At 45.4% G+C, this 23,558-nt stretch overlaps 2 protein-coding genes across 5 annotated transcripts in view; both read left to right on the top strand.

Moving 5' to 3' along the window:
• The window catches only part of LOC119159755 (semaphorin-1A), a 164,602-nt gene that overhangs the window by 60,194 nt on the left and 80,850 nt on the right, over positions 1-23,558 (top strand). For all 4 annotated transcript variants that reach the window (XM_037412601.2, XM_037412602.2, XM_037412604.2 and 1 more), the window contains exon 2: positions 6,424-6,681. In XM_037412601.2, the coding sequence (XP_037268498.2) occupies positions 6,504-6,681 (178 nt within the window). In that variant the 5' untranslated portion in view covers positions 6,424-6,503. The remainder of the gene's footprint in view (positions 1-6,423; positions 6,682-23,558) is intronic.
• On the top strand, positions 7,521-21,719 carry LOC142771131 (uncharacterized). Its single transcript, XM_075872710.1, has 7 exons — positions 7,521-7,574; positions 10,003-10,163; positions 10,703-10,803; positions 11,732-11,832; positions 14,539-14,739; positions 17,618-17,681; positions 21,630-21,719. Exons 1-7 carry the CDS (start codon positions 7,521-7,523, stop codon positions 21,647-21,649), a joined length of 702 nt encoding a protein of 233 aa, XP_075728825.1. The 3' UTR covers positions 21,650-21,719.

Genomic DNA, 23,558 nt, shown 5'->3' with positions numbered 1-23,558 from the left:
ATAATTATTTCATGTTCTGGCTTCCGTCTCCTCTGGAGTCACGTTTAGCATCCCTCGTATTGTAATATGCGTCGAGGGAGGCACTTCGCCGTGACGTTGTATAAGTGGAGTATTCCGAAACCATTCGTGCGCCTGTCTAATCGATGAGACCAGTATCCCTTTTCGTGAAAGTCAATTGTAGCGCGTAAAAGTTGAAACGTGCTCTCTTGCGCTTCTTGCACGATTCTTACTCGATCAAGCACGGCCAAGTTTTCTATGAATAGGAACGCTATTACTCCATTCGTCGGTTTGTACTCGCGTATGCCATTGTGACTCTCAAAAAGACCACTTTATACTAGAAAAGTGCACATTTGAGCTGGCGATGACTCGGAGTGACTGCATCTCTTATCTCGCCTAATTTGCAACGTCCCAGTGATGGCACAGTCTTCGCAAGAACCGTTTCACATCTTCGGTCGCGGAGGCCCTATCCGGGTGCGGCCATCGTGTTCGTTCCAGGCCCGTCTCACAGCGCCATATCCTTTAGCTCGTGCGAAAGGTCACATGGGAATCGCCGCGTGGGACTGTACATAAATGCAATTAATAACAAACAAGGTGGGCGTTCCTCCATCGGCGGCATTGGCCCGTCGTCGCATCCGACGTGTCCCGCTTGGCTGTCCGCGCTTAAAAAAAGTTTATGCCAGCCCGTCCCGCCCTCGAGAGCTCTACACAAGCATAAAACAAGATACGAAGCTATATAGAGTGTAGCAGTAGCAGCAGTAGCAGGGTCTGCGTGACCCCGAGTTCCACTGGCGTGCCATCTGCGCGCGCATGCTGTTGCTGTGCCCCGCTGCCCGTCGATGCATGACGGGCGGTCCCAGCGGGGACGCGCACATGTAACCGGCAGCAGATAGTGGCAGCATCGGTCGCACCCTCGGCTTCCTCTTCGGTGACCCCGTGGTTCCGCGATGCGTCGCACTTTGCTTCCGCCGCCTGCTGGGGCACGGAGGCGCGTCGCTCGTCTATATGTGGTTTATACTCTGTGGGCAAACAGGGCAAGCGTGCATCCATGCGTGGTGCACGCTTGCCCCGTGTACTTGTGAACCGAACCAACTGAACGTATTAGAACGCCAGCTGCACTTGTTGGAGCATGTGTGATACATCGAGTATACAAGAACAGAGGACGCTGAAGAACCACAGATGGCCGCAATTTCCGGAATCGCGTCGTGTTGTTTTGGAACGTAAAACCCCAGCAAATGAGAGCGTATACGACACGTCTTCCTGTTTGTCAACCGTGTTGTACTCACTGCATGTAGTCCGCGATGCTAATCCTTCTGACCTTTTCACGTGTGTTTGTTACCTTTGGTCGCGACATTCGCCGATACCTTATTCACGCCTCTGAACTTTTTTTCATTATAAATTTGCTGTTAATGACGCTTCATATGTTTCTCAGTGGAGTAATTCGTGTATGGCACGTTGGTTACCCGGGCGTTCCTTGAACTGGTTCACGTATCGCGTACTGTTATAGATAGTACATTTGGGCGACGCCTGGCCCCGCCACGGTGGTTTATAGTGGCTAAGGTACTCGGCTGCTGACCCGCAGGTCGCGGGATCAAATTCCGGCTGCGGCGGCTGCATTTCCGATGGAGGCGGAAACGTTGTAGGCCCGTGTACTCAGATTTGGGTGCACGTTAAAGAACCCCAGGTGGTCTAAATTTCCGGAGCCCTCCACTACGGCGTTTCTCATAATCATATGGTGGTTTTGGCACGTTAAACCCCACAAATCAATCAATCAATGGGTGACGCCTGGATATCGAGCTGCGGATCACTCTTTCAGCAGGCATAAACAAATGAAAGGCCACCTTCTTGGGATGAGAATCCTACCCCACGCCTACCGATTGCCATGCAGGTTGGATTGATTGCTTCTTTCCCCTACATAAAAGCCCAGCGGCATCGGCTATCAAACCCAGTACTTCCCGTATTGGACGTTCTACCACTTCACCGACTGATAGCTAAGCACGGTAAAAGTGTTCTTTTTTGAGCCTCGCGGCTTTGACAACTGAGAAAGATTTCGTGCGCCTCGTCTGGGCCTGAATATGAGGTTGCACCGCCGACTAATAGACACTTTCACAACTCTCGTATTTCCCGGTATATATATGCTTTAGCCAAAGCGCCATCTTAGAATATCAGAAAAGAGTGAGAATCTTTCGGCTCCTGTTCTGTCGGTTGTTATTTTCACACATATGACCCTCTTAAAGGAGGCACGACAACTCTCTTCCGAAATTACTGCAATCTCATTGGGGAGTATACATAGTAGAACCCAGAAGAGTGTCAACGTCTTCTTTAAGAGAGTCATGTATGCACGTCAAGTCAACAAGATTCACAGAAAAAGATTACTTCTAATTTTGTATTTTTTTTTCTTGGAGCGTATTTCAACTTGCAAGCGTTCTATCTTGTGGTCGTTCGTACGTCCGTTCACTTTTATTCCTACATTCATCGTTTCGTTGTTTCATTCGGTCATCTGTTCATTCATCCATACACTTATCCGTACATTCGTTCGTTCACTTATTCGCTTTAGTCGATTGATTTGATTGATTTGTGGGGTTTAACGTCCCAAAACCACCATTTGATTATGAGAGACGCCGTAGTGGAGGGCTCCGGAAATTTCGACCACCTGGGGTTCTTTAACGTGCACCCAAATCTGAGCACACGGGCCTACAACATTTCCGCCTCCATCGGAAATGCAGCCGCCGCAGCCGGGAATCGAACCCGCGACCTGCGGGTCAGCAGCCGAGCACCTTAGCCACTAGACCACCGCGGCGGGGCTATTCGCTTTAGTCGCCACAGAGTAGATTTCGTCTGTCCCCGTCTATTGAGATCTGAAGGTTCAGCTGTTCGGGCATCCGGACGAATCAGATCTGGTGCTCGTCGAGCGGCGCCAAGTTCGAATCGCGCGCCGGTTTGCGCCTGCGTGAGCTGCACGGTGGCCCCGCGCTCTCTGCGGCCCGGTGGCCGGCGGACGTTCCGGGGCGAACCTCTCTCGCAGCGCGCTCGTTGTCAATGACCGCTAATGACCCCGAACTTTTCGAGAGGACCCTCCTGCGGCGAGCGGCAGTCGGTCCTCTCCTCGGCCCCGAACGTGCATCGCTGGCCCCGGCGGAATTAGTTGAAGTGGCCCCGCCACCGACTCGGTCGTGTGCCGACCCCGGGGGCAGGCAAAATGTCCCCCCCCCCCCCGCCACCCTTCTTTCTCGAAACTTGCCGCTCAGCCCGTCTAACGTTTCTCTCTATATCGACCAGCGCGTCGGCCTCATCGCTTCTCAACCGCGTCTGTTGTATATACCGGTGCGCGGCGTCTCCTTACTTTCCTTGTTTGTGCCAAACAAATTGGCTCGTAGTCCTCCGAAATCTGTCTTGCAATCCAGCCAGCGCAAAGGATCTTTGAAAAGTCGGAACCAGTTTGGAATCGAAAGCCGCCGCATTCTGGTAGCTGTTCAGCGCGAGTTCGCGGCTCCGATTTCCGCTTGCCGGTTTTTGGAAGTGGTCAAAGGGGGTGGGGTGATAGAGAGAATGGTACTGCTGCGCTCGTCTGTCTCTTTCTTGTCTTGAAAAATTGAATTGCTGCACAAACTTGAAGAAAAAAACAAGAGAGACAGGAAAGAGTGCAGTAATTGAATTGCTGCACTCTTTCCTGTCTCTCTTGTTTTTTTTCTTCAAGTTTGTGCAGCAATTCAATTTTTCAAGTATGAACCAACTAGTCTGCAAAAAAGTATTCTTTCTTGTCTGTTTTTTTTTTGTGCGCGCTAAAAAAGATATAACATGGATAGAATGGTAGAGAGCCTAATGATATGATTAAGATTGAAGAAAACGTTTCTGCGTTTACAGCTGATGGACAACACTAGCCGAAATGGATCGACATTCATTTGGAAATTTTTTCAGCCAACATTACGAATCACTTCGCCAACGGTTGGCTGTATTTAGGCGACTGCAGCCTTTGCTTAGCTGTGCTGATAGTGTGAGAGGAAATATGGTATAGTCGTGATCTTGTATTTAACGTACTCCCTGATAAAACGTTGATGGAAAATAACTAGAGAAATTGTCTGTAAAAAAAGAGAGAGAAAAAGTTGCCCTCGATTTTATTTATTTTTTTTTTGCTGCTATCAATAGTACTACTCCAAAGTAATATAATAATAATACTAATAATAATAATATATTAGTAATTCTATATAGTAACTTTAACTAGTAGTTCATTCGTTTCTTGCTACGAGACTACGTGAAGTTGCTGCACGTTATCTTGCCGAGTTTACCGGCATAGCGTATAGCGCTGGACGCACGCGAAGGCGCGGACACGAAAAAGCCTTGAATGTGTGCGGCAAGACGGTTGCTAGGCGCAGCTCTCGGGAGCAAACGTCCAGCACTGCCCGGTCGGCTCGACGTACAGCGCACAACTTGCGCGAAGGTCACTCGCCGCCGGTCCGTGCAGCGGGCTAATTAAAACGACCCGATGTCGAAGTGACCGTTAGAATCCGCGAGAAGGCCATGTTGTTTTCTGGCACCGTTAATCCGTTGCCGCACGCGGTCGAAACGAGTTGAACCTGTATGTACATAGGTGCGCGCGTGTCGGTTGCCAAGCCGTTTGGACGGCGCCGAAAGGTGTCGCCACGTGAGCGTCGGCGAGAATCTTGATTTTCCTCGCATGTAATGTCCGGCACGACCGACCAGTATAGTCGCAAGTGGCACGACTCTTACGCAGACAACTTCCTGCAGTTTAAGTTTTTATTGAGGACGCGTATAGATTTCGTTGCTGCGTTGAAGAATGCACTTGCTGGCCGCGACACTTTTTTTTTATTTGTTTATTTAGCTTAAATTGAGGACGACGCAGCGAGCAATGGAAAGAAAAATGGTAGGTGTAACCTTGAGAGACAACAAGAAAGCGGAGTGGATTAGGGGACAAACGGGGGTTAAGGGTATCATAGTTGAAATCAAGAAGAGGAAATTGACATGGGCCGGGCATGTAGCGCGTAGACAGGATAACCGCTGGTCATTAAGGGTAACTAACTGGATTCCCAGAGAAGGCAAGCGGATTAGGGGGAGACAGAAGGTTAGGTGGGCAGATGAGATTAAGAAGTTTGCGGGTATAAATTGGCAGCAGCAAGCACAGGACCGGGTTAACTGGCGGAACATGGGAGAGGCCTTTGTCCTGCAGTGGACATAGCCAGGCTGATGATGATGATTATTATTATTTATTTGAAGTGGTGAATTCTGTCCTGCGTGTCATTTTACTTTTTTCTTGACTCTGTGTTCGCTTCGGATTACCACGAATAGCGCGAGTCGATAACCGTTGTTTCGGCAAGTACGGCGCGTGCGGTTTATAAAAGACGCGAGTCATGTTCGAAGCACATAAAAAAGTAATAAATAAAAAAAAACTCGGTGTGCTTCGGACGCAGCTAGATATCCGATGCATTCGTGAACGCCGTCGGGCTTCGTTGACTTGGCATGACGAATAACTTGTACACTATGCCGCCGCGGTGATCTTGTGGTTACATACCTTACAGGGCACTCGGCTACTGACCCAAAGGTTGCGGGATCGAATCCTGTTCACGTCGGTCGCCATTTGACGGAGTCGAAATGCTAGAGGTCCGTGCGCTTCCGATTTGGGCGTACGTTAGAGAACCCCAGGTTGTCGAAATTTTCGGTGCCCTCCACCTCGGTGTCCCTCTTGTTAATCACATCGTGATTTTGGGGACGTAAATTGCGATTCTTATTGTTACTATGTTTACCTTTCCCCGTTGATACTGTAAATTAGGGTAGCGCTAACGGGGAACGTGCCCCCCCCCCCCCTCATTCCAAAGTGCAAGCATAGTAAAAAAAAATCACACCATATCCCCGTACTGAATGATGATAAGTGGGGTGAAGCGTCCGTCCGTCCGTTCGTGCATCCGCTCGTCTGTCCAGCTGTTGATCGATCTGTCCGTCCGTGCGTCTGTTTGTATGTCCTTCCGTTTAGTGAACACTCCAAGTACCAACATCTCGCATCTTTTGATCATTGATTATATACAAGTACCACCATCCAGTGGACATTCCAAGAACTAAACTCCCCTGTGCGTGGCCGCCGAGATTAGCCGGCGGCTTCGCCCTGTGGCACATACCCGAGAAAGGTGGTTACTACAGAGGACGATCGGGTGACGCTTTAAGGAGCTTCGCCCCTAAAAAGAATGCATGAGTTACCCGCCTTTCCTGCCTCCCTGGACGAACTCACTTGTCGTGGGTACCCTTCTCCTCCACTCCCAGTGAAGACTATCCTGGCGCCGCCCCTGCTGTAAAGGTATTAAAGGAACCTCATCTCGACCGGTGCTTTGGCTGTGAAGTGTGTGCGTGTGTTGTTATTGTTGGTGACTGTGGCGCCCCCTCTGACGGTGCACTCGCATCTTTCTTGTGTGCGTGCAGGACCAATGGGCGCCGTAGCGCAACGGGACATGGCCGCCGTGCACCGGGCCGTGCGCCTGTAGGCGCGCCCGCCGTGTGCCATGGGGCGGCTACCGGCCCGTGGCGCCTGCTCACCGCCACCGCGGTGGCCCACGTCGTGGCTCTCCCCTCTGCGGCTGGCCGGAGCCCTAGCCGCGGCGCTCGTGCTCGCGCTGGCCGAGCCTGCGCACGCCGCCTGGCAGGACGCCCTCGTCGCCAAAAAGACAGTCGCCCAACTGCGTGAGTATATGCACGGTTATTAGAAGTCGAGAGCAGGGCCGAAAATCGTCCGGTCGGGAAAAAACAGGGGTACAATTAAAATGACCACCGACCAGCGAGACGTTTCGGCTTCCGCACTCGAGCCTTGTTCAGTGTGGGAAAAAAAGTTGAGAGCTCTAACAGTACGCTTACGCGTGTTTTAAAATGTGACGTAAGCATCGTGCATACACGTGTACCAAGGCTGCGTGCCGTGCGGGATCCAAAATGTCTTGTTGTTATGAACATTCGAGGTCCGTCCACTTTGACTGTCCACACGTTTCTTCGGTGAAATGGTTTCTCGTCCCTTCCTTCACAATAAGTATGCCTTGTGGCAAATATCAGCTTGTTTGCGGACATTGTTTGTGGGGTTTCTGTGCGTCGGAGCGAGTCTGTGCTTCTTACCCAACTCGGTAACACTGATTCGCGAACAGCATGAGAGGCGCACAGAATATTGACGCGTCTCGTATGGGCAATAGAACTTCACTTTTTCGCGCAGCCGAATAAATAAGCGCAATATATAAGTCCGAGTAGTCATTTAAAGCCAGTAAGTCTTTAAGTTCATTAACTTATGGGAGATCGGAGCGTCTCGACATGTCGTACAAGGAAGCTTAAACTATACATCAGCCAATGATCTCAGGCTCGCCAGCAAATTTATCGCTGGCGTCACGCCTTAAGTCACCTGGTGTAAGTCGCATCTCATATATGTATACTACATGCGTGGAATTACCGCGTTCGTGACCAAATCTCTGGCTAAGCCACCTATATAATGTATAGTGGGGCCAAATGTGACACACTTCTCGCTCGATAGCTGGAAGTAAGCAATGTGGTTCTCCTCCTCTCTCTCGTCATCGTCGGAGTGCATGACACGGCCCATCGTATACATATATAGAATGACCCAGTGACAGATGTCAGCCTCGCTTCAGACCTTTCCACAAGCGCTATATGCGTGACAGACCGCGAGTGCGTATACGGTGCGCGACTTCACCCCGTTGAGTCGAGCTCATTTGGAAGTGTTATTTCCAGGCTCTCTCGCACGCCTCTGCACTGTCGGCAGCCGATCGTCGCGGGCGTCCCGCTCCCCCGCTGAGCCGTAATCGACATGCACGGTATAGCTCGGGGTGTGGGAGTGGCACGGTTAAAAGCCCGGCTCACTGGCTTGACGCGCGCGCCGTGTGCAGTGTAATTTACAGCAGCGTCAGCATATACACTGTAAAAAATATCCGTGTTTTAACGTCGGAGCAGACCGTAGAAACTACAGAGTAACATCTGTTTCCTGAAAAATAGCGAGACTGGACGTTTAAAGCACAAACTGTGCTGCGGTTTATGGGAAACAGCAGGAGTTGCCGTAAAGCAGCAGTCGATGTTTCCGTTCTTTCGCTCCTTCCGTAAAACACCAGAAAAACGTATGTCTTCTGTACTTCAAGAACACGCTTCCGTGATTTGTGTGCACGGCGACATACTGGCTGAACTTTGACCATTCCCCCCGTTCGACAATGATACAGTGAACTAGAACAGAAAGTTAAGCGACAGCCATGGGCAATGCCTTGAGAGAGCTGTCGGCGACATACTGGCTGAACTTTGACCATTCCCCCCGTTCGACAATGATACAGTGAACTAGAACAGAAAATTAAGCGATAGCCATGGACAATGCCTTGAGAGAGCTATCGTGGCGGGTGGCTAACGTATACATACAGCGGCAACGCTGCAGTCGCCGACTAAGATGAGGCGTCCCACAGTGTGTAAGGAATGCGCAGATTCGCATTGTACGCTCATGGAAAGTCAGAAAACGAAGACGGAAAGTGTGATAACTGGGCAGGCTTTGATGAGGAAATTAAGCTTAGAGCAACATTGGGTTCGAAGATAGACTAAGAAATACGAGAGAATGAGGAAGAGAAACTGTTCATTAACTCACAATGGAGAAAAAGAGCTGCATGCAGGATCACTGGAAAGTGCCAGTATGGATACATATATATATTCGGAGAGGCGGAGAAGGATAGCAGCGGTAAAAAAGAAAAAGAGAACGTTTCAGAGTTTTTACCGATTAAGGAAGAGGATAATTACAGCATTATGATACTTCACCGCAAGGGAAGCTAAATTTACTATTAGTAGCGAAGTCGGGTTGCCATAAAAAGTTATAAAGCGAGACGATATGGTGGGCCAGCCTTCGTTAGTGTGGTCACACTGACGAAGGCTGGCCCATCAGCCGAAACATTTGTAATTAGTAAAGGTGTTTCGGCGTACGTCGTGCTTTTTCGCTTCCGATATATATATATATATATATATATATATATATATATATATATATATATATATATATATATATATATATATATAAATATATATATATATATATATATATATATATATATATATATATATATATATATATATATATATATATATATATCGTCGAAAGGCGCTGCACTTCGTTTTCAATCTTGCAAGATTGAAAGCGAACAGGTACTTGTACTGCGTCTATGAGACTTTATTGACAAAAGATAGTGAAAAAAAAACATACCCGTCCAAGAATCCCTGCATATATGTGAATCTTGATGGTGTGCATAATAGTTTACGTTTTTTTTTTTTTCGTCACATCGTGAGAATGCACGACACACAGAAGAAGAGACAGTGTACATGTTCTCCTATTTTCGTTCCTTTTTTTTTTCGTGCTTGCAAGCCTTGACTTGTTTAGTGAGAGCAATCCTATAATCGTAGCTGCGTTGTATAGTTGGCACACCAATTAACACGCAGTCAATGAAACACAGTAATGAAGTGTATTTTAAAAGGGTGCGGTTTGCTGTTTCTTTGTATGAACTCGTTGTTTTCACGCTGTTTCGCACCGTCAAGCCTACCATGCAAGCTCAAGCCCAATAATAAAATTTGGAAGGCTCGGGGAAACGTTTGTTCTTTTTATGAATTCATGAGTCTACTCGGTGAACACCGACGGCGACTTCACTTCGTCACCGAAGAATTCATCGGTTGTTGAATGGTTCTCACTACCTGCGACGAGAACATCGATTCTTCAGAACTATTTCCCTTTACACCACTTTTCCTGAATAACCGATAAATTTTTTGCACCACCATAGCTCTTCCCAACCACAACAGGCCAAAAGAAAAAAAAATGCGTTGATGGTCACACAAAATAACACGACTGCTGCGGTGTGTCCGGCCATCACTGCCCAATAATGGGTGCAAGATAGCATCGGTGCATCGTGGTGTCGGCTAGAATACAAAAACAAATTGTAGGCAGGCGCTAAAGTAGTCAGTTTGCCCCAAAGGGAGCGTCGCGAGTTCGATTAAAAGCCGCACCACCCGCCGGTGCCGTTTCAGCTGAGCGCCTCCCTTCGTAGCCTAAGAGGGCGCTACGAGCGTCGTGTACATCAGTCACGGCTGCATCTGCTCCCACAAAAACGCCGGATTGCCCCGGAACTTCTCTTCCTGCCTCCAAGATTCCTGTGCGCAAGGTCAGTAAAGCTGCTAAGACTCTTTTGCAACCAAAATCTTCGGGACTTAAAGCACAGAAGCGAAAAAAACCCCACAACGAGGACGCGCCCGGGGTACGTTCAAGGCTAGGCCTAACAAAGCACCCGCGCCGACCCAACACTGGCGCGGGCGCAACGCCGGCTACTAGTGACCCCAATGCCGAAGTGCCCATGATGCTGTCCGCGTTCGACATGGACACCACACCACCTTTGAGTGCAACAGACAAAGCACACGTGTTTTCCATGCCTGCACCGCTTGCAAGTCATACGTTCATTACTACAAAAATAGGTGTAGGAGACGACAGGGGCAGGAACTATCACTTGGCTGTGTGTAAACTTATTTTGCCATATTTGGCGGAATCTGAGTGACAGCCGTGAGGTACGATTGGTGCTCGCATTTTGCATGCAGGTTGTGTTGCATCTTGTTATTGATTTACGTGCTCAGGACCAAGTAGTGCTAGCAGTTCATTTGTTTGGTTCCTCACTTGTCAAGTTTTTTGGCGCACTCTTCACTTGTTCAGCTCAGTGGTCTCTGGCACCCTACGTGGTCAAGGCAGGCGGCTATTGTCAGAGCTCTCTCACCTTCCTGCGAAGTCCATCACCTGGCACACATCACAATCAGGTAGGCATTTATTTCACCGTTATCGATCATTACCTATCTTATAAACAGTTATAAGGTGCACTCGCATGCCACAGCTCATACGAGCTAGGCATGTAACATGTCTGTCGCTATTATAAGGTGAATAATGAAACACGTGTTTGCCATGCTTGCATCGCTCATACATACCTTATTACTAAATTAGGCACAGAAAACAGTAGGGGTAGCAACGGTAACATTACTGTGCGTAGGCATATTTCAGTGCATTTTGTGGATTTTTAGTGTCGGCTATGAGGTACGACCATAGTGCTCGCACGCTGTGTTGCACCTTTATTGAGTTGCGCATGCAGGAAGCAGTACAGTGAACAGTTTAATTCTTCGGAATTATATGAAGCATTGCTTGCACTCAGCAATAACGGCATTTTTCCTTTGTTAGTGTCACTTAATTGTATTATTGTGGTGAAGCCTGCTGTTGAGTTGCATCTTTGTAGTTTGAGGATGTCACAGGTCTGTTTGTGCACGCACTCATTAGTGATCTCCTCGGTGCCCATGCACATGGCTGTTATAAGGTGCACTTGTAAGCCGGATCAGCAGGAGTCTGCTGTCACGTACACACCAGGCGTGTACGTGTCTTTGTCGTCTTATCGAGCGCAGACAAAGCACTCGTGTTTTCCATGCCTGCATCGCTTGCAAGTCATACGTCCATTACTACAAAAATAGGTGTAGGAGACGACAGGGGCAGCAACTGTCACTTGGCTGTGTGTAAACTTATTTTGCCGTACTTGGCGGAATTTGAGTGACAGCCGTGAGGTACGATTGGTGCTCGCATTTTGCATGCAGGTTGTGTTGCATCTTGTTATTGATTTACGTGCTCAGGACCAAGTAGTGCTAGCAGTTCATTTGTTTGGTTCCTCACTTGTCAAGTTTTTTGGCGCACTCTTCACTTGTTCAGCTCAGTGGTCTCTGGCACCCTACGTGGTCAAGGCAGGCGGCTATTGTCAGAGCTCTCTCACCTTCCTGCGAAGTCCATCACCTGGCACACATCACAATCAGGTAGGCATTTATTTCACCGTTATCGATCATTACCTATCTTATAAACAGTTATAAGGTGCACTCGCATGCCACAGCTCATACGAGCTAGGCATGTAACATGTCTGTCGCTATTATAAGGTGAATAATGAAACACGTGTTTGCCATGCTTGCATCGCTCATACATACCTTATTACTAAATTAGGCACAGAAAACAGTAGGGGTAGCAACGGTAACATTACTGTGCGTAGGCATATTTCAGTGCATTTTGTGGATTTTTAGTGTCGGCTATGAGGTACGACCATAGTGCTCGCACGCTGTGTTGCACCTTTATTGAGTTGCGCATGCAGGAAGCAGTACAGTGAACAGTTTAATTCTTCGGAATTATATGAAGCATTGCTTGCACTCAGCAATAACGGCATTTTTCCTTTGTTAGTGTCACTTAATTGTATTATTGTGGTGAAGCCTGCTGTTGAGTTGCATCTTTGTAGTTTGAGGATGTCACAGGTCAGTTTGTGCACGCACTCATTAGTGATCTCCTCGGTGCCCATGCACATGGCTGTTATAAGGTGCACTTGTAAGCCGGATCAGCAGGAGTCTGCTGTCACGTACACACCAGGCGTGTACGTGTCTTTGTCGTCTTATCGAGCGCAGACAAAGCACTCGTGTTTTCCATGCCTGCATCGCTTGCAAGTCATACGTCCATTACTACAAAAATAGGTGTAGGAGACGACAGGGGCAGCAACTGTCACTTGGCTGTGTGTAAACTTATTTTGCCGTACTTGGCGGAATTTGAGTGACAGCCGTGAGGTACGATTGGCGCTCGCATTTCGCATGCATGTTCTGTTGTGTCTATTGATTTGCGTGCTCAGCAGTTCATTTCTTTGGAATTGCACGACACATTGCTTACACCCGACAACATTGCGAATTTGCACGTCACTTAGCCATACTACTGCTTAACTGCAGCTAACCCAGCATGGGAGTCCTTGTGTGTACCAAAGAAGTTGGTGTATGGCAACAGAATCAAGCGATCGCATATGCGAAGTTTTGGGTGCCCTATCTTGAAGCCACCCATTTCCATCTCTTGCGCGTACTACTGGCAGGCTACGGTGCAATTCATACTTGGTATCAACTGTTTGATTAGTCAATATATCACAAAAAGCTTTAAGTAATTGTTTAAAGTAATTATGTTTCAAGCTAAAATTTTAAAGTAATTGTATTCAATATTGGACCTGGCTGCACTTGAGAGGCTGAAGCTGCTTTCACATATGTGCAAGATATGAACATCTGTTGTCAACATTAGCGATATAATGGATAGCATTACTTAAGTTGTGAACATGTGTAATGTTGGAGCATATGCTAAGCTCACTTTTGACTGCACATTCAGGAATAGCCTTTTAAGAGACCCAAGTTGCGCAAGTATGGGTGCAGTTTTCTGTAGAATTTGTGCAGTTAATGTTACAGTCTCCGTCATTATTTCTTTTCCTTGCGCCGCCTGCTTCAACTTAGTTTAAACATTTGTAGCAGGTCAAGAATATTTATATTCACTGTGCTCTTATATAGAGGACTGCTTAAAAAGCATTGGCTAATGTTCATATGAAATTGAACATAACCTGACATGCTAACCAGATATTGGAATGATTCTACTATTGTAGACTGTAAGGTATTATTACCATTGTAGCAGTGTTTTTATTATAAAATTGGGCGGTCTGAAAAAGTGCACAAGCCAGTGAATGTAATTTAGCAAAATAAGTGCTCTACCTTCATTGCAGCCATAACATCAATGAAGAATGCCCACTTGCCGGCATTGCGCACAGACATTTTCAACATTGACCGACTACTTCGAGCACTACCACTATCACAGCAGTGTGTTGGGCGGTGCCCTTTGCCCTTGTGAGCCTTGTGGAGCTTTGTTTAAAAACTATCAGAGCCTAAGAAGTCACGTCTTCAGACATCACAAGAAGCGATGCAGCAAACAGACTGATGATGCGTTTGTCTGCTCTGTGTTGTCATGCGGGGCGAGTGTGCCTACTCGCACGGAGCTTCTTGGTCACATAGCTGCCCATCTGGAGAGTGGAATTGATGCTGTTATGTGTCCTTTTGTGGGTTGTGGTAGTGTGCTGAGGTCAGCAGGTTCCTTCAGAACACATGTTTCAAGGTATCACCGGGGCAAAACTGCAACACAGTGCACGGAAGTACCTGAAATTGAATCCAGTTCAGATCAAGAGCACAGTAGCACACCCCCTGCTGATGTTGGAGATAACTGTGAAAGGGAGTCTGGTTGTGACAGCGATTTGCCGCTGAACCCCTTTTTTTTTTATAGTGATGTCATAATCGTGGAGTGCACGCCATTTTCCTGCTCATATGCTTTGGTGTTTACAAAAACAAAAGGAGCCTTTTTTATTTTGCAAACAAAATCTGTTGCAATCAATGCTCTATCTCGTCCACTTCTTTTTTTCTTGTCTATGTGGTTTACGTCCCTACCTTTCTTCAGCCTGAACCTACTAGCCAACAACATGTTCTAGTAAGCTGGTGCAGTAGTTTCAGGGTGGTATTCCCCACCAGTCTGTTTTTTGTCTTCTTTTTTTGGCGTGTCACAGCTGTTGCACTCAATTGTAGGGTGGTAATATAGTTCTACATTTCAATCAGTTTTCACTTTAATATCTCTACAGATGAATTCATCTATTATCAAGTAACTGTTATTTACTTTGATTTTTGGAATAATTGCAGGAAATCTTCCAGGAGAGGATGGCGGCCTGTGCGCCTGCATTATTTCAGATGATGGAGGAGGCGCCGACGAAACATACTATGGAACTGGTGGTGCGCGTGAGAGACGAAGGACAAAGAGAAAAAGCAGTCCAGGTAGCTGTGCTACCATTCCTCTGCGCGCATTTTAAGGAAGACAAGAACTACCTTTACCAAGTATTTGAAGTAAGTTTCACTTTGTTGCATTATGTTAGTACAAAACTGGACAGTAACATCTTTTCAGAAAGTGATGTATTGGTTTGTTGAGAACAGCTTTAGGTTCTAGATTTTATAGAATACAGTCGATCCCGGGTATATCAAACTATGATATATCGAATTATTGGCTATATCAAAAAGTTGAGAGATCCCCTTGAATTTCCCATGCAAAAATACGGGACTGCTGTACACATCTATCGAACTCACGCACAGCAGAACATCCGCTAAATTGAACTCTGAGCCACGCTAAAGCCCACAAATTGCATTTTTCCTAACAAATAATGATCATTTATAGCCACAATTCGACAAGTTCCGATCCCTTTTCGCGTGCAAGTGACTAAAAGGGGGTGCTGAAAAGTGAAACATTGAAACTCCATCTTGCTGATCTAGCTCGTTGCACAGCACTTGTGAGTGCACCGGTATGCTTGATGTGCGATCTGCAGGTTTTAACGTGGGGGCATGGTGATGACCGAGGGCACCAAAACGAAGTGGAATGACTTAAGGAAGTTTAGTGATCTCATTGCGATGTTCGCATTCAATCGTGTATGATGGCATGTGGGACTGAAAAGCGTGGCCTTCGAGATGTGCAACTTCATGAGGTATTTTGGTGCTTCCGGTTTTAGAACGCTCATTTCGGAGGCTACGCTTTTTTCTAGCTTTCCGCACCAAAGCAACAGCTGTCGGTTACAAAATGACAAAGCCACAAGTGACATCGCTATCACCAACATGCTGACGGTGGGAGCTTGCTCGTTTGTGGGCAGCATCGCCTTTTGTGGCTTGTGGACCTGTGTACTTCTCGCCTCGTTACTGATAAATCATCATTTGGAAGTCGGCGCTACACATTGATACGCTCGTAGCGATAAAAATCATGGCTGGTGCTAGGAGCGACCTCAAGTAAAGCACAGTCGTGAACTGTTTCTTTGCGGGCTTTGTGCCAGGTGACGACTTTGAGTGCGTCATGACTGCTGTCAAGGGCGTACAATGCCTCAGTAAATTCTATGCCTTGTTAGTGTTTTCGGGCACCATCTCGGACAGCGAGCGGCTTCATTGGAGCAGAAGACGACGTCGCTGGTTCTGACTGCATGGATGCCGAGATGATGCCCAATGTTGACGGTGCCGTGGAATTATTGCTTTCGCCACCAACGCTCTACGGAGCTTACATTGGCATTCAGTGCCACTCAGCGCTGTTGTGGCCGAATGAGCTGAATTTGCTTACTTGGAAGGGTCCAGTGATATTGAGGACAACTGAAACTTGGTGGCACGCAAAAAGAGAGAAAAGTTTACAGACTATTTTCAAGTGAAATGAAGTGCGATAACTTGCAAAAGTAGATGTTCAGGCCTTGTTCTTTATCATATTGTGAGAGAATCATTCTTTAAGTGCTTGTTAGGATTTCAAAAAACTGTTTTTAGGTCTGAGATGCTCTAATTTATGCCTTAAATACACATATTTTGTGTTTCGACTCATCGATATATTGAACTACATATATCGCGATCCCCTTCGAGTTCAATATATCTGGGATCGACTGAATGCTGTGCAGGTTTTTAGCACAAAACAATAGCTTTTTCAGTTGAATTTTGTGAAAAAAGCTGCTTTTGTATAAAGGAAAATTAAACTTTGACTGCTGAAATCAGTTTTCTTCTAATTTCACAATTTCTGAACTTTGAGCAGACTTAACTTTTTTACACTTCTTAATCGATGTATTTTCTTCCCATAAAGAACAAGTGCAATGCTACCGTATGAGAATTTAGTGACCGCTGCAGCAAAATTTTTTGACAGAACAAATATGCTAAACATCCAAAAATACCTAATTCATGAATTGCTGGACACAAGTTAAAAGGAGGATAGTGTAGCTTTGCATATCTTTTGCCTTTGTGCTTCATTTTAAGGTAATTTTGGTGGCTTTGTACAGCAGCATTATTCATTAAAATTACACCGGAACACGCGCTTTGTCACAAGTATCAGCATTTGAAGATAGTGTAAAAAAAAGGCAATTTTCAATTTTTTTGTGGAACTTACTTTGGTTATCCGCATTGTGTCGTAGTCACAAAAATGTTCTGAAAAAAAAAATACACTGCCCTTGAGCCAACAGTTAGTGCGGGCAGGTGCCATTGTTTCATCAGAGCCACTAGGATAGGGAGTGAAGTCCCCAAGCATCCGACTATAAAGTTCACAGAGTGAATGAGAAGGAACGTAGCGCTGTGAAAAGTGAGACTTCATGCAACAAAAACTGTGTTGGGGCATGGTGCACGCATGGTGAACCACAGTGCACAAACTTGGTTTACTAGCCTTTTTCAGGCTCAATGGGAAAAAAAGTGTTTGTGTGCAATCAGAGTGCTCCACATGCACAAAGCATTAGTTTTTTGCAATGCACTGCAGAACAATGTTTCTCGTCACTTTGGCTGTAGTGCCTCATTACGACGCAGTGAGGAGGGCACTAAGAATGGGAATAGGCCAGAGTTGTTGCAAGATGTTGCTCACTTTGTCCCTTGCTGTCGCACATGCAAAATAATTTTAAGCAATACTATCACCACTAACATTGATATATTGACCTGCAATCATTCAGAGTTGTCTATGATGTTGCTGTAATCCAAAGAGAAAAATGAATCAAAATGTGAGCAGGTTTTTTTGCGTGCTCGCTATCCATTCTACTTTGCTCTAAAATTGTTCCAAGTTTCAAGGCTCCTAGGTAGGTAATTTGTACTTGGTGCACACAGCCTGCAATAGACCAGGAACCATGGTGGAAAACGGAATTGCAGGGATCGCATCTCTGATTTATATATTGGAATGGCCGCAACTGTACATATCTCTTTGTGCTTTTGTGTACATGGGATATTTTTGCTCATCCAGGAGGGAACAAGCATCACTGAAAAGCTTGCCGAGTTGCCATCAACGCCTACAATCATTGCACTGGGTGAGTTCCCTTGTCGATATCATTATGTGTTGATTGTTGTGCGAGGAGGTCAAGTAAATTGATGACATTTTACAACATGAGTGTGAGCCTAACTCCAGCTACAAGGTGCAGTAGATACTTATACACTTAAATAACAGATGTTGTCGGAGGAGAAGAGTGGAAGATGAGGGCAGACCTGCAACTGGGTTTTATTCAGTACACTCATGCAGGGAACCTGCGTTCATTCTGATAGTCTGAGTGAAGTATCACAGACACAATCATTGCTTTTGTTCATTAGGAAAAAAGCCTAGGCAAGCTCAAGTGCCATTGGGTCACAACTGCATCTCAATTCTTGTCTTTGCCAGTAAAGTCTGCCATGGTTTACTAAAAGTAAACAATTCGTATGCATTTAAGTTGGGCAGGTGAGAACCTTGTCTGGTCTTTATCAAGGGCTGGTGTTCCCTACATCATTCATTTATACATTGACCTGTATGACCAATGTTAACATTCCTCCATGTCTGAGTGACTTCGTTATCCTACTTGACGAGCGCACGTCGAACTCAGTGGGGTGGCACTTAGTGCAATCTTGCACACCTCATAGAGGCAATGCGGGGTCTTAGCATTTACCTTGAACGGCACAGAAGAGTAACCTTCACCCACAAACTAGCTCACCAGACAAAATGCTGTGCTTTAATATTAACCCAACTTTAACATCAGATCATACATTCTGAACATATTTACCACGAGCATGTGAAGACTTATTTTATGATTGTGCGTATTCGAAGACTGAAAAAGGCCATTGCACATTTTTTCAAAGGAAGCCTTGGAAAAATTTTGGGAGCGTACAAACCACTAGTAGGGTGTGTAAAATTGCACTAAGTGCCACACCTTTTAGTTTGTTAGTTGCTTATCAAACCAGGAGGAATGTTTACATCAATCAAACAGGCCAATATATATATGAACGGCGCAGGGAACACAAGTTGTTGATTCCTGACAAGGGTCTTATCTGCCTCTGACTTCAGTGAAAGTCCATTGATTACTTGTCAGAAACTATGACAGCCATTACTGGCAAGAATGAAATTCGGAGATGCAGCCTTGACCAATTGGCTCCTAAGCTTGCTGAGGTCTTCTTTTTTTTTTTCAGGAGGAAAATGATTGGGCCAGCGTATTTGGCTCAGATTGTACAAGAATTAATGCAAGTCTATGATGCATAGATGAGGAATTTGCAGACTGTAGCGTGTAACCATACGTGTTCTAAATGAAGCCCATTGACGAGTCTGTACCCATCCTTGTGCTCTTCTCATATGTTTCATTTGAACCACACCTTGATAACCTTAAAGGGCTCCAACACGAAAAAGGGCAGCAGGTGCGAAGGTGGCCAGAAGTCTCGCACAAGTGTGCACACAAAGATAATGAAGTTGGCCCAGAAGCTGCGTTTCAATCAGTGAAAGTGTGAGCATGAATCATACACATTTTCTGATGATATCCGGTTATTAGAGCTGAATATTATCTTGATTGTGGCTTTGCATTTTCAATTTAATTTGTTTGTAAGTATTATGAGCCTGGCGTTTTCTTTTTTTTTGTCCTTCGGAGTGTAGTCAAAATATACTGCTATTATTTCACAAGAGCCAGCACATGAAAATGCACTCTCAATTGAGATTTCTATATACTGTGAATTGTGCCAAGGACATATAGTATGTTGTGAAAAGAGAAAAATGGAAGGTTTGGCCTTAATTTTATCCTAGTTATCAATCTCACTGATGCTTCGTTAAAGAACCCCAGGTGGTCGAAATTTCCGGAGCCCTCCACTACAGCGTTTCTCATAACCATATGTGGTTTTAGGACATTAAACCCCATATATCTATCTAATCTCACTGATGCTTATGTTAAACAGGGTTTGGAAATTCATTCATCTAAACCAAGGGCATACACAGAACTTTTTAGGGGGAGGGGGCCCTTTTTGATCTGAACCAGAGGTCTGGGCAGGCAAATGGTAATTTTGCGCTAAGTATTTCATGGAGAAAAAAGTTTGGGGGGAAGGAGGGGAGAGGCACGGGCCCGGTGTGCCACCGCCTGGCTACGAATAAGTGTAGTGTATATTCACATGATGTTTCTTAGTTCAGGTCAAGCTCTTTCAGTTTTTTTACAGGATCCTCAACCCCCCCCCCCTCCCACCTCAGCATAGTGAAAAAAAACATTCTGTGATCAATAAACAGTGCTTAAAAAATTTCACTAAAGCTGCTGCTTGGGCGAGTTGGTTCATGATTAAAATATGTGCCGTCTTTTTTTGCGCTGGTAAATCTATATTAAGAAAGTTCAGCCATAATTTGTAGCTATATGTGGCACATAGAGCTTAACAGCAGAATGCAAAGTTGAAAATCAGTATAGGTATTCACCCGTGCATTCTGCTATACAATAGCAACAAATATTTCTGAAAATGTAACTGCTCATTCTGAGCATGATCAGAGCCAGTGGGAAACTTCTCAGGAGCGCCGGGCAGGCCCTATACATCCTGTGCATTTTTGCTGATTTTAGGTAGTTTTCTCAGTGACTAAAAGGGATATTCATATAATCCATACATCATTTTCTTCCAAACTTTTTGCTCTTTTAACTTCATAATATAGAATTTTTGTGAATTTTTTACCACTAGAGCTTGACTTTTGAGTTAATTGGCATCTATGAAAATTTGTAACACAATAACGGTAAAGTGCATAGCTTCTATTTTGCTTCAGTAGCTGTATACAAAAAAAATAATCAACTGGTTATCTTAAAATACATGGGAAATAATGGTAGCTAAGTAATAAAAAACTGTTTTGAGATATGGAATAAAGTTCAAAAACAGGTGAAAAGTGATCGCACTGTCAGAAACACTGTTCAATTATTTTGTTTAGTAGTTACAAGCTTGGTAATCACTGCCAAAGTCAATTTTTCGCCGTGGAGCCTCTCGCAATGCTTGTCTTGTTTTTTTTTTTTTGTGAGATGTCATTCAGCTCTATCTGCAACGTATCGTCAAGTGTGGTCAACGATTTCCAGCAAATTCATTGTAGTTTGGCCAAGCTTCAATCCTATCTCAGAATAGAGGCTCGTGTGATACTACCATTATTAAATGCAAAAAAAATATTCAATGTCGCCATTTCTAGGACTCTCACCCTAAACAAAGAAAGGAAAGATTCTGTGACTCAATTCCCATTAACTCAACACTTACACTGAGTCGTTCTCACACATTGTTATTCAGTTGCATCAGAAATATTAGTCCATGTCCATTAGAGCATACCCGTTGTCCCCATGTATATACGTGATTCACCTCGAAAGATGCTGAAAAGGCTGGGAGGTTTAACAATAAAGAGCTTGCTGGTTCAGCACCTCAGTACGTCACAGGGATTTATTCACATTAACAAGAAAACTGTACGGGCTTCAACGAAATTTACACTTCCTCAGAACCTTCTTTACCCCCAGCATCTAAGGTTATCGACAAGCACGGCAAATGCAAGGTGTAATGATGCTAGGAGCTGAAAGTGTTCCAACCTATGTATTCTGAAGGCGGATTGTGAATACAAAGGTGCACAGTGTCTTCGGACTGCTTTAGAAGTTACCCGACAATCTTCTATACACAGCTGACTCTAGACAAGCATTTTGACTTTTGTACGTCAGAAAATTAGGCCGTAAGCATAGAGCGAATGCAAGGGGCTTGCACTAGAGTGTGTTTTCACTGGCTACTTCCTTTTGGAAAAACTGGTTTTGAGCCACCAAAAATGCTGTTTATGAAAAGCACGAATGTGGATGCACAAAGGGACACCCCTCCCCAAATTGCAAAGAAAACAAAGCGATTTTTTTTTTCACATTTTGCTCTACCACGTGCCCCTACTTTTTGTATCAAGGGCCATATACATACACAGAGAAGGCATTATAAAGTGTGTGTAAGTTGCTTCTTGCATTCATTTGATCACTTGTTTTTCACATTCTTTTCAGGCATAAACATGCTGAAGTGATGAAGAATGGTGATGTAGCAAGCTACAGCACATGTATTATATGTAAATAAATTCATCTGTGTTTTGTTAATGTTGCATTATTATTTATATGGTATGCAGCAGCAGGGGTGGTTTACACACACACAGTACATAAAGACTGCATTAGTGTAGGTTGAAACAGTACATAAAATTGGACATAAAACTCAATCATGAGAATCTACAGGCAGCCACATAAACATTCCATTCCATCCCGTAAAACATCGGCTTTTCGACAGTACTGGTCAACAAAAGCTTGTGTTAGTTTTTCACAAATTAAGTTACTACCAAAACTAAGTTTATTTTATGCTCAGTGAAACAACTCTTTCCTTCAAGGCAAAGAAACTACACAAAACCTTAGTCAAGCACAGAAAAGCCATTAAACGAAACCAGGTGTTTTACTGAAGCTTCTGTTTTCATTAATAATAACGGAATAATTTACAGCCAGACTGCTCTACAGCGATCTCCGTTTATTCCTCCTCTAAATACAGCAAATTCTGTATTCCTACAAACAGAGTCATGATGTGTTTGAGATAACAGATTTGCTGTGTTTGGGATAACAGATTTGCTGTGTTTGGAATAACAGATCTGCTGTGTTTGGAATAACAGATTTGCTGTGTTTGGGTTAACAGATTTGCTGTGTTTGGGTTGACAGATTTGCTGTGTTTGGGTTGACAGATTTGCTGTGTTTGGGTTAACAGATTTGCTGTGTTTGAAATAACAGATCTGCTGTGTTCAGGAATACAGATATGATGTGAAAGAGAATACGGAAAAATGTATAACAGAGACTTCGTGATACGGAGCCTGCTGTTACTCATTTACAGAATGCCTCCGGCAACGATTTACCAGCAGCTTTTGCTGTGTACCGAGACATTTTTTTTTACAGTGTAGCTTGGCGCAGTAATATGGGCGGTGTCCCCGACGACTCGCTCAGCGCGTTCCCGTCAACCTCGAATCCGCGTCGCGTGTTGCGTATAACACCCCCTAAGAGCTGCAGGCTGTCAGCATGGCTCGCCGAGCGTGACGCCATTCGGGAGCGTGCGTTTCTGAATAACAGTATACGAGCTCGCCTGCATGCAGCCGCGCTCCCGATTCCGTAAGACCTGCTTATAGACGGCCCTCTCTGTTATGCACGCAACCACTTGACGATCGCAAAGTGTCAGACGCGCGCGTTTCCGGTAGAGTATGCCTGTTCTTGGCACGTTTCATGTATACTGTGTGCTTATACTTTTCATAGAGGGAAAAGATGGAAGCGAGAATTCAATGTATGCCGTCTCGGCAGCCACCCGCACAAGGCGAAGCGAGGCCATTCGCATGCATCAAGACACGCGTGGTTACAAAAACCTGTACATGTGTTCTACTAGCTCAAGAGCGTGTGTAACAGTCAAGAGTGCTCTGTACGCCGTCGCTCGCACCTTTTTCCCGCTCCTTTTGCAATCCCGCGCGACCCTGAGAAGACAACCCAGATATGGCTCGTGAAAAAAAAACCCGTTCGCATCGGCCTCCTCTTTTGCGTGTCACTCGTGTATACAATATAGCGGCAGGTTGTCTTCGACTTCGCGACCGAAATATAGCAACACGCAGGCACTTGTGTAGTCTTATAATGTCGCTGAAGGAACGGTTTTTTCGGCTCTCATGCTATAATACACTCAAGGCTGATTATATACATGCGACGCTGTCGTTCGACCCTGCAGATACGAGGAAACGCCGTTCGTTCCGAACACGAACACGGTTGTGTATGTATAGGAAGCCGGTTTTAGGAACAAGAAGGCCTGCTTGTGATTGTCGTGCCCCTTCCGAGACTCCCCCCCCCACCTCTTTCCATCGCGAATGCGCACGCAAACAAGCCAAAGGAATGAGGGCGAGTTCGCAGGAAACCGGCCCCGGCTCCGAC

Source organism: Rhipicephalus microplus, chromosome 1 (assembly GCF_043290135.1).
Source record: "Rhipicephalus microplus isolate Deutch F79 chromosome 1, USDA_Rmic, whole genome shotgun sequence".
NCBI classification, from domain to species: Eukaryota; Metazoa; Arthropoda; class Arachnida; order Ixodida; family Ixodidae; genus Rhipicephalus; species Rhipicephalus microplus.
The sequence above is the reverse complement of the archived record's forward strand: the minus strand, read 5'-3'. Positions and strand labels throughout refer to the sequence as shown.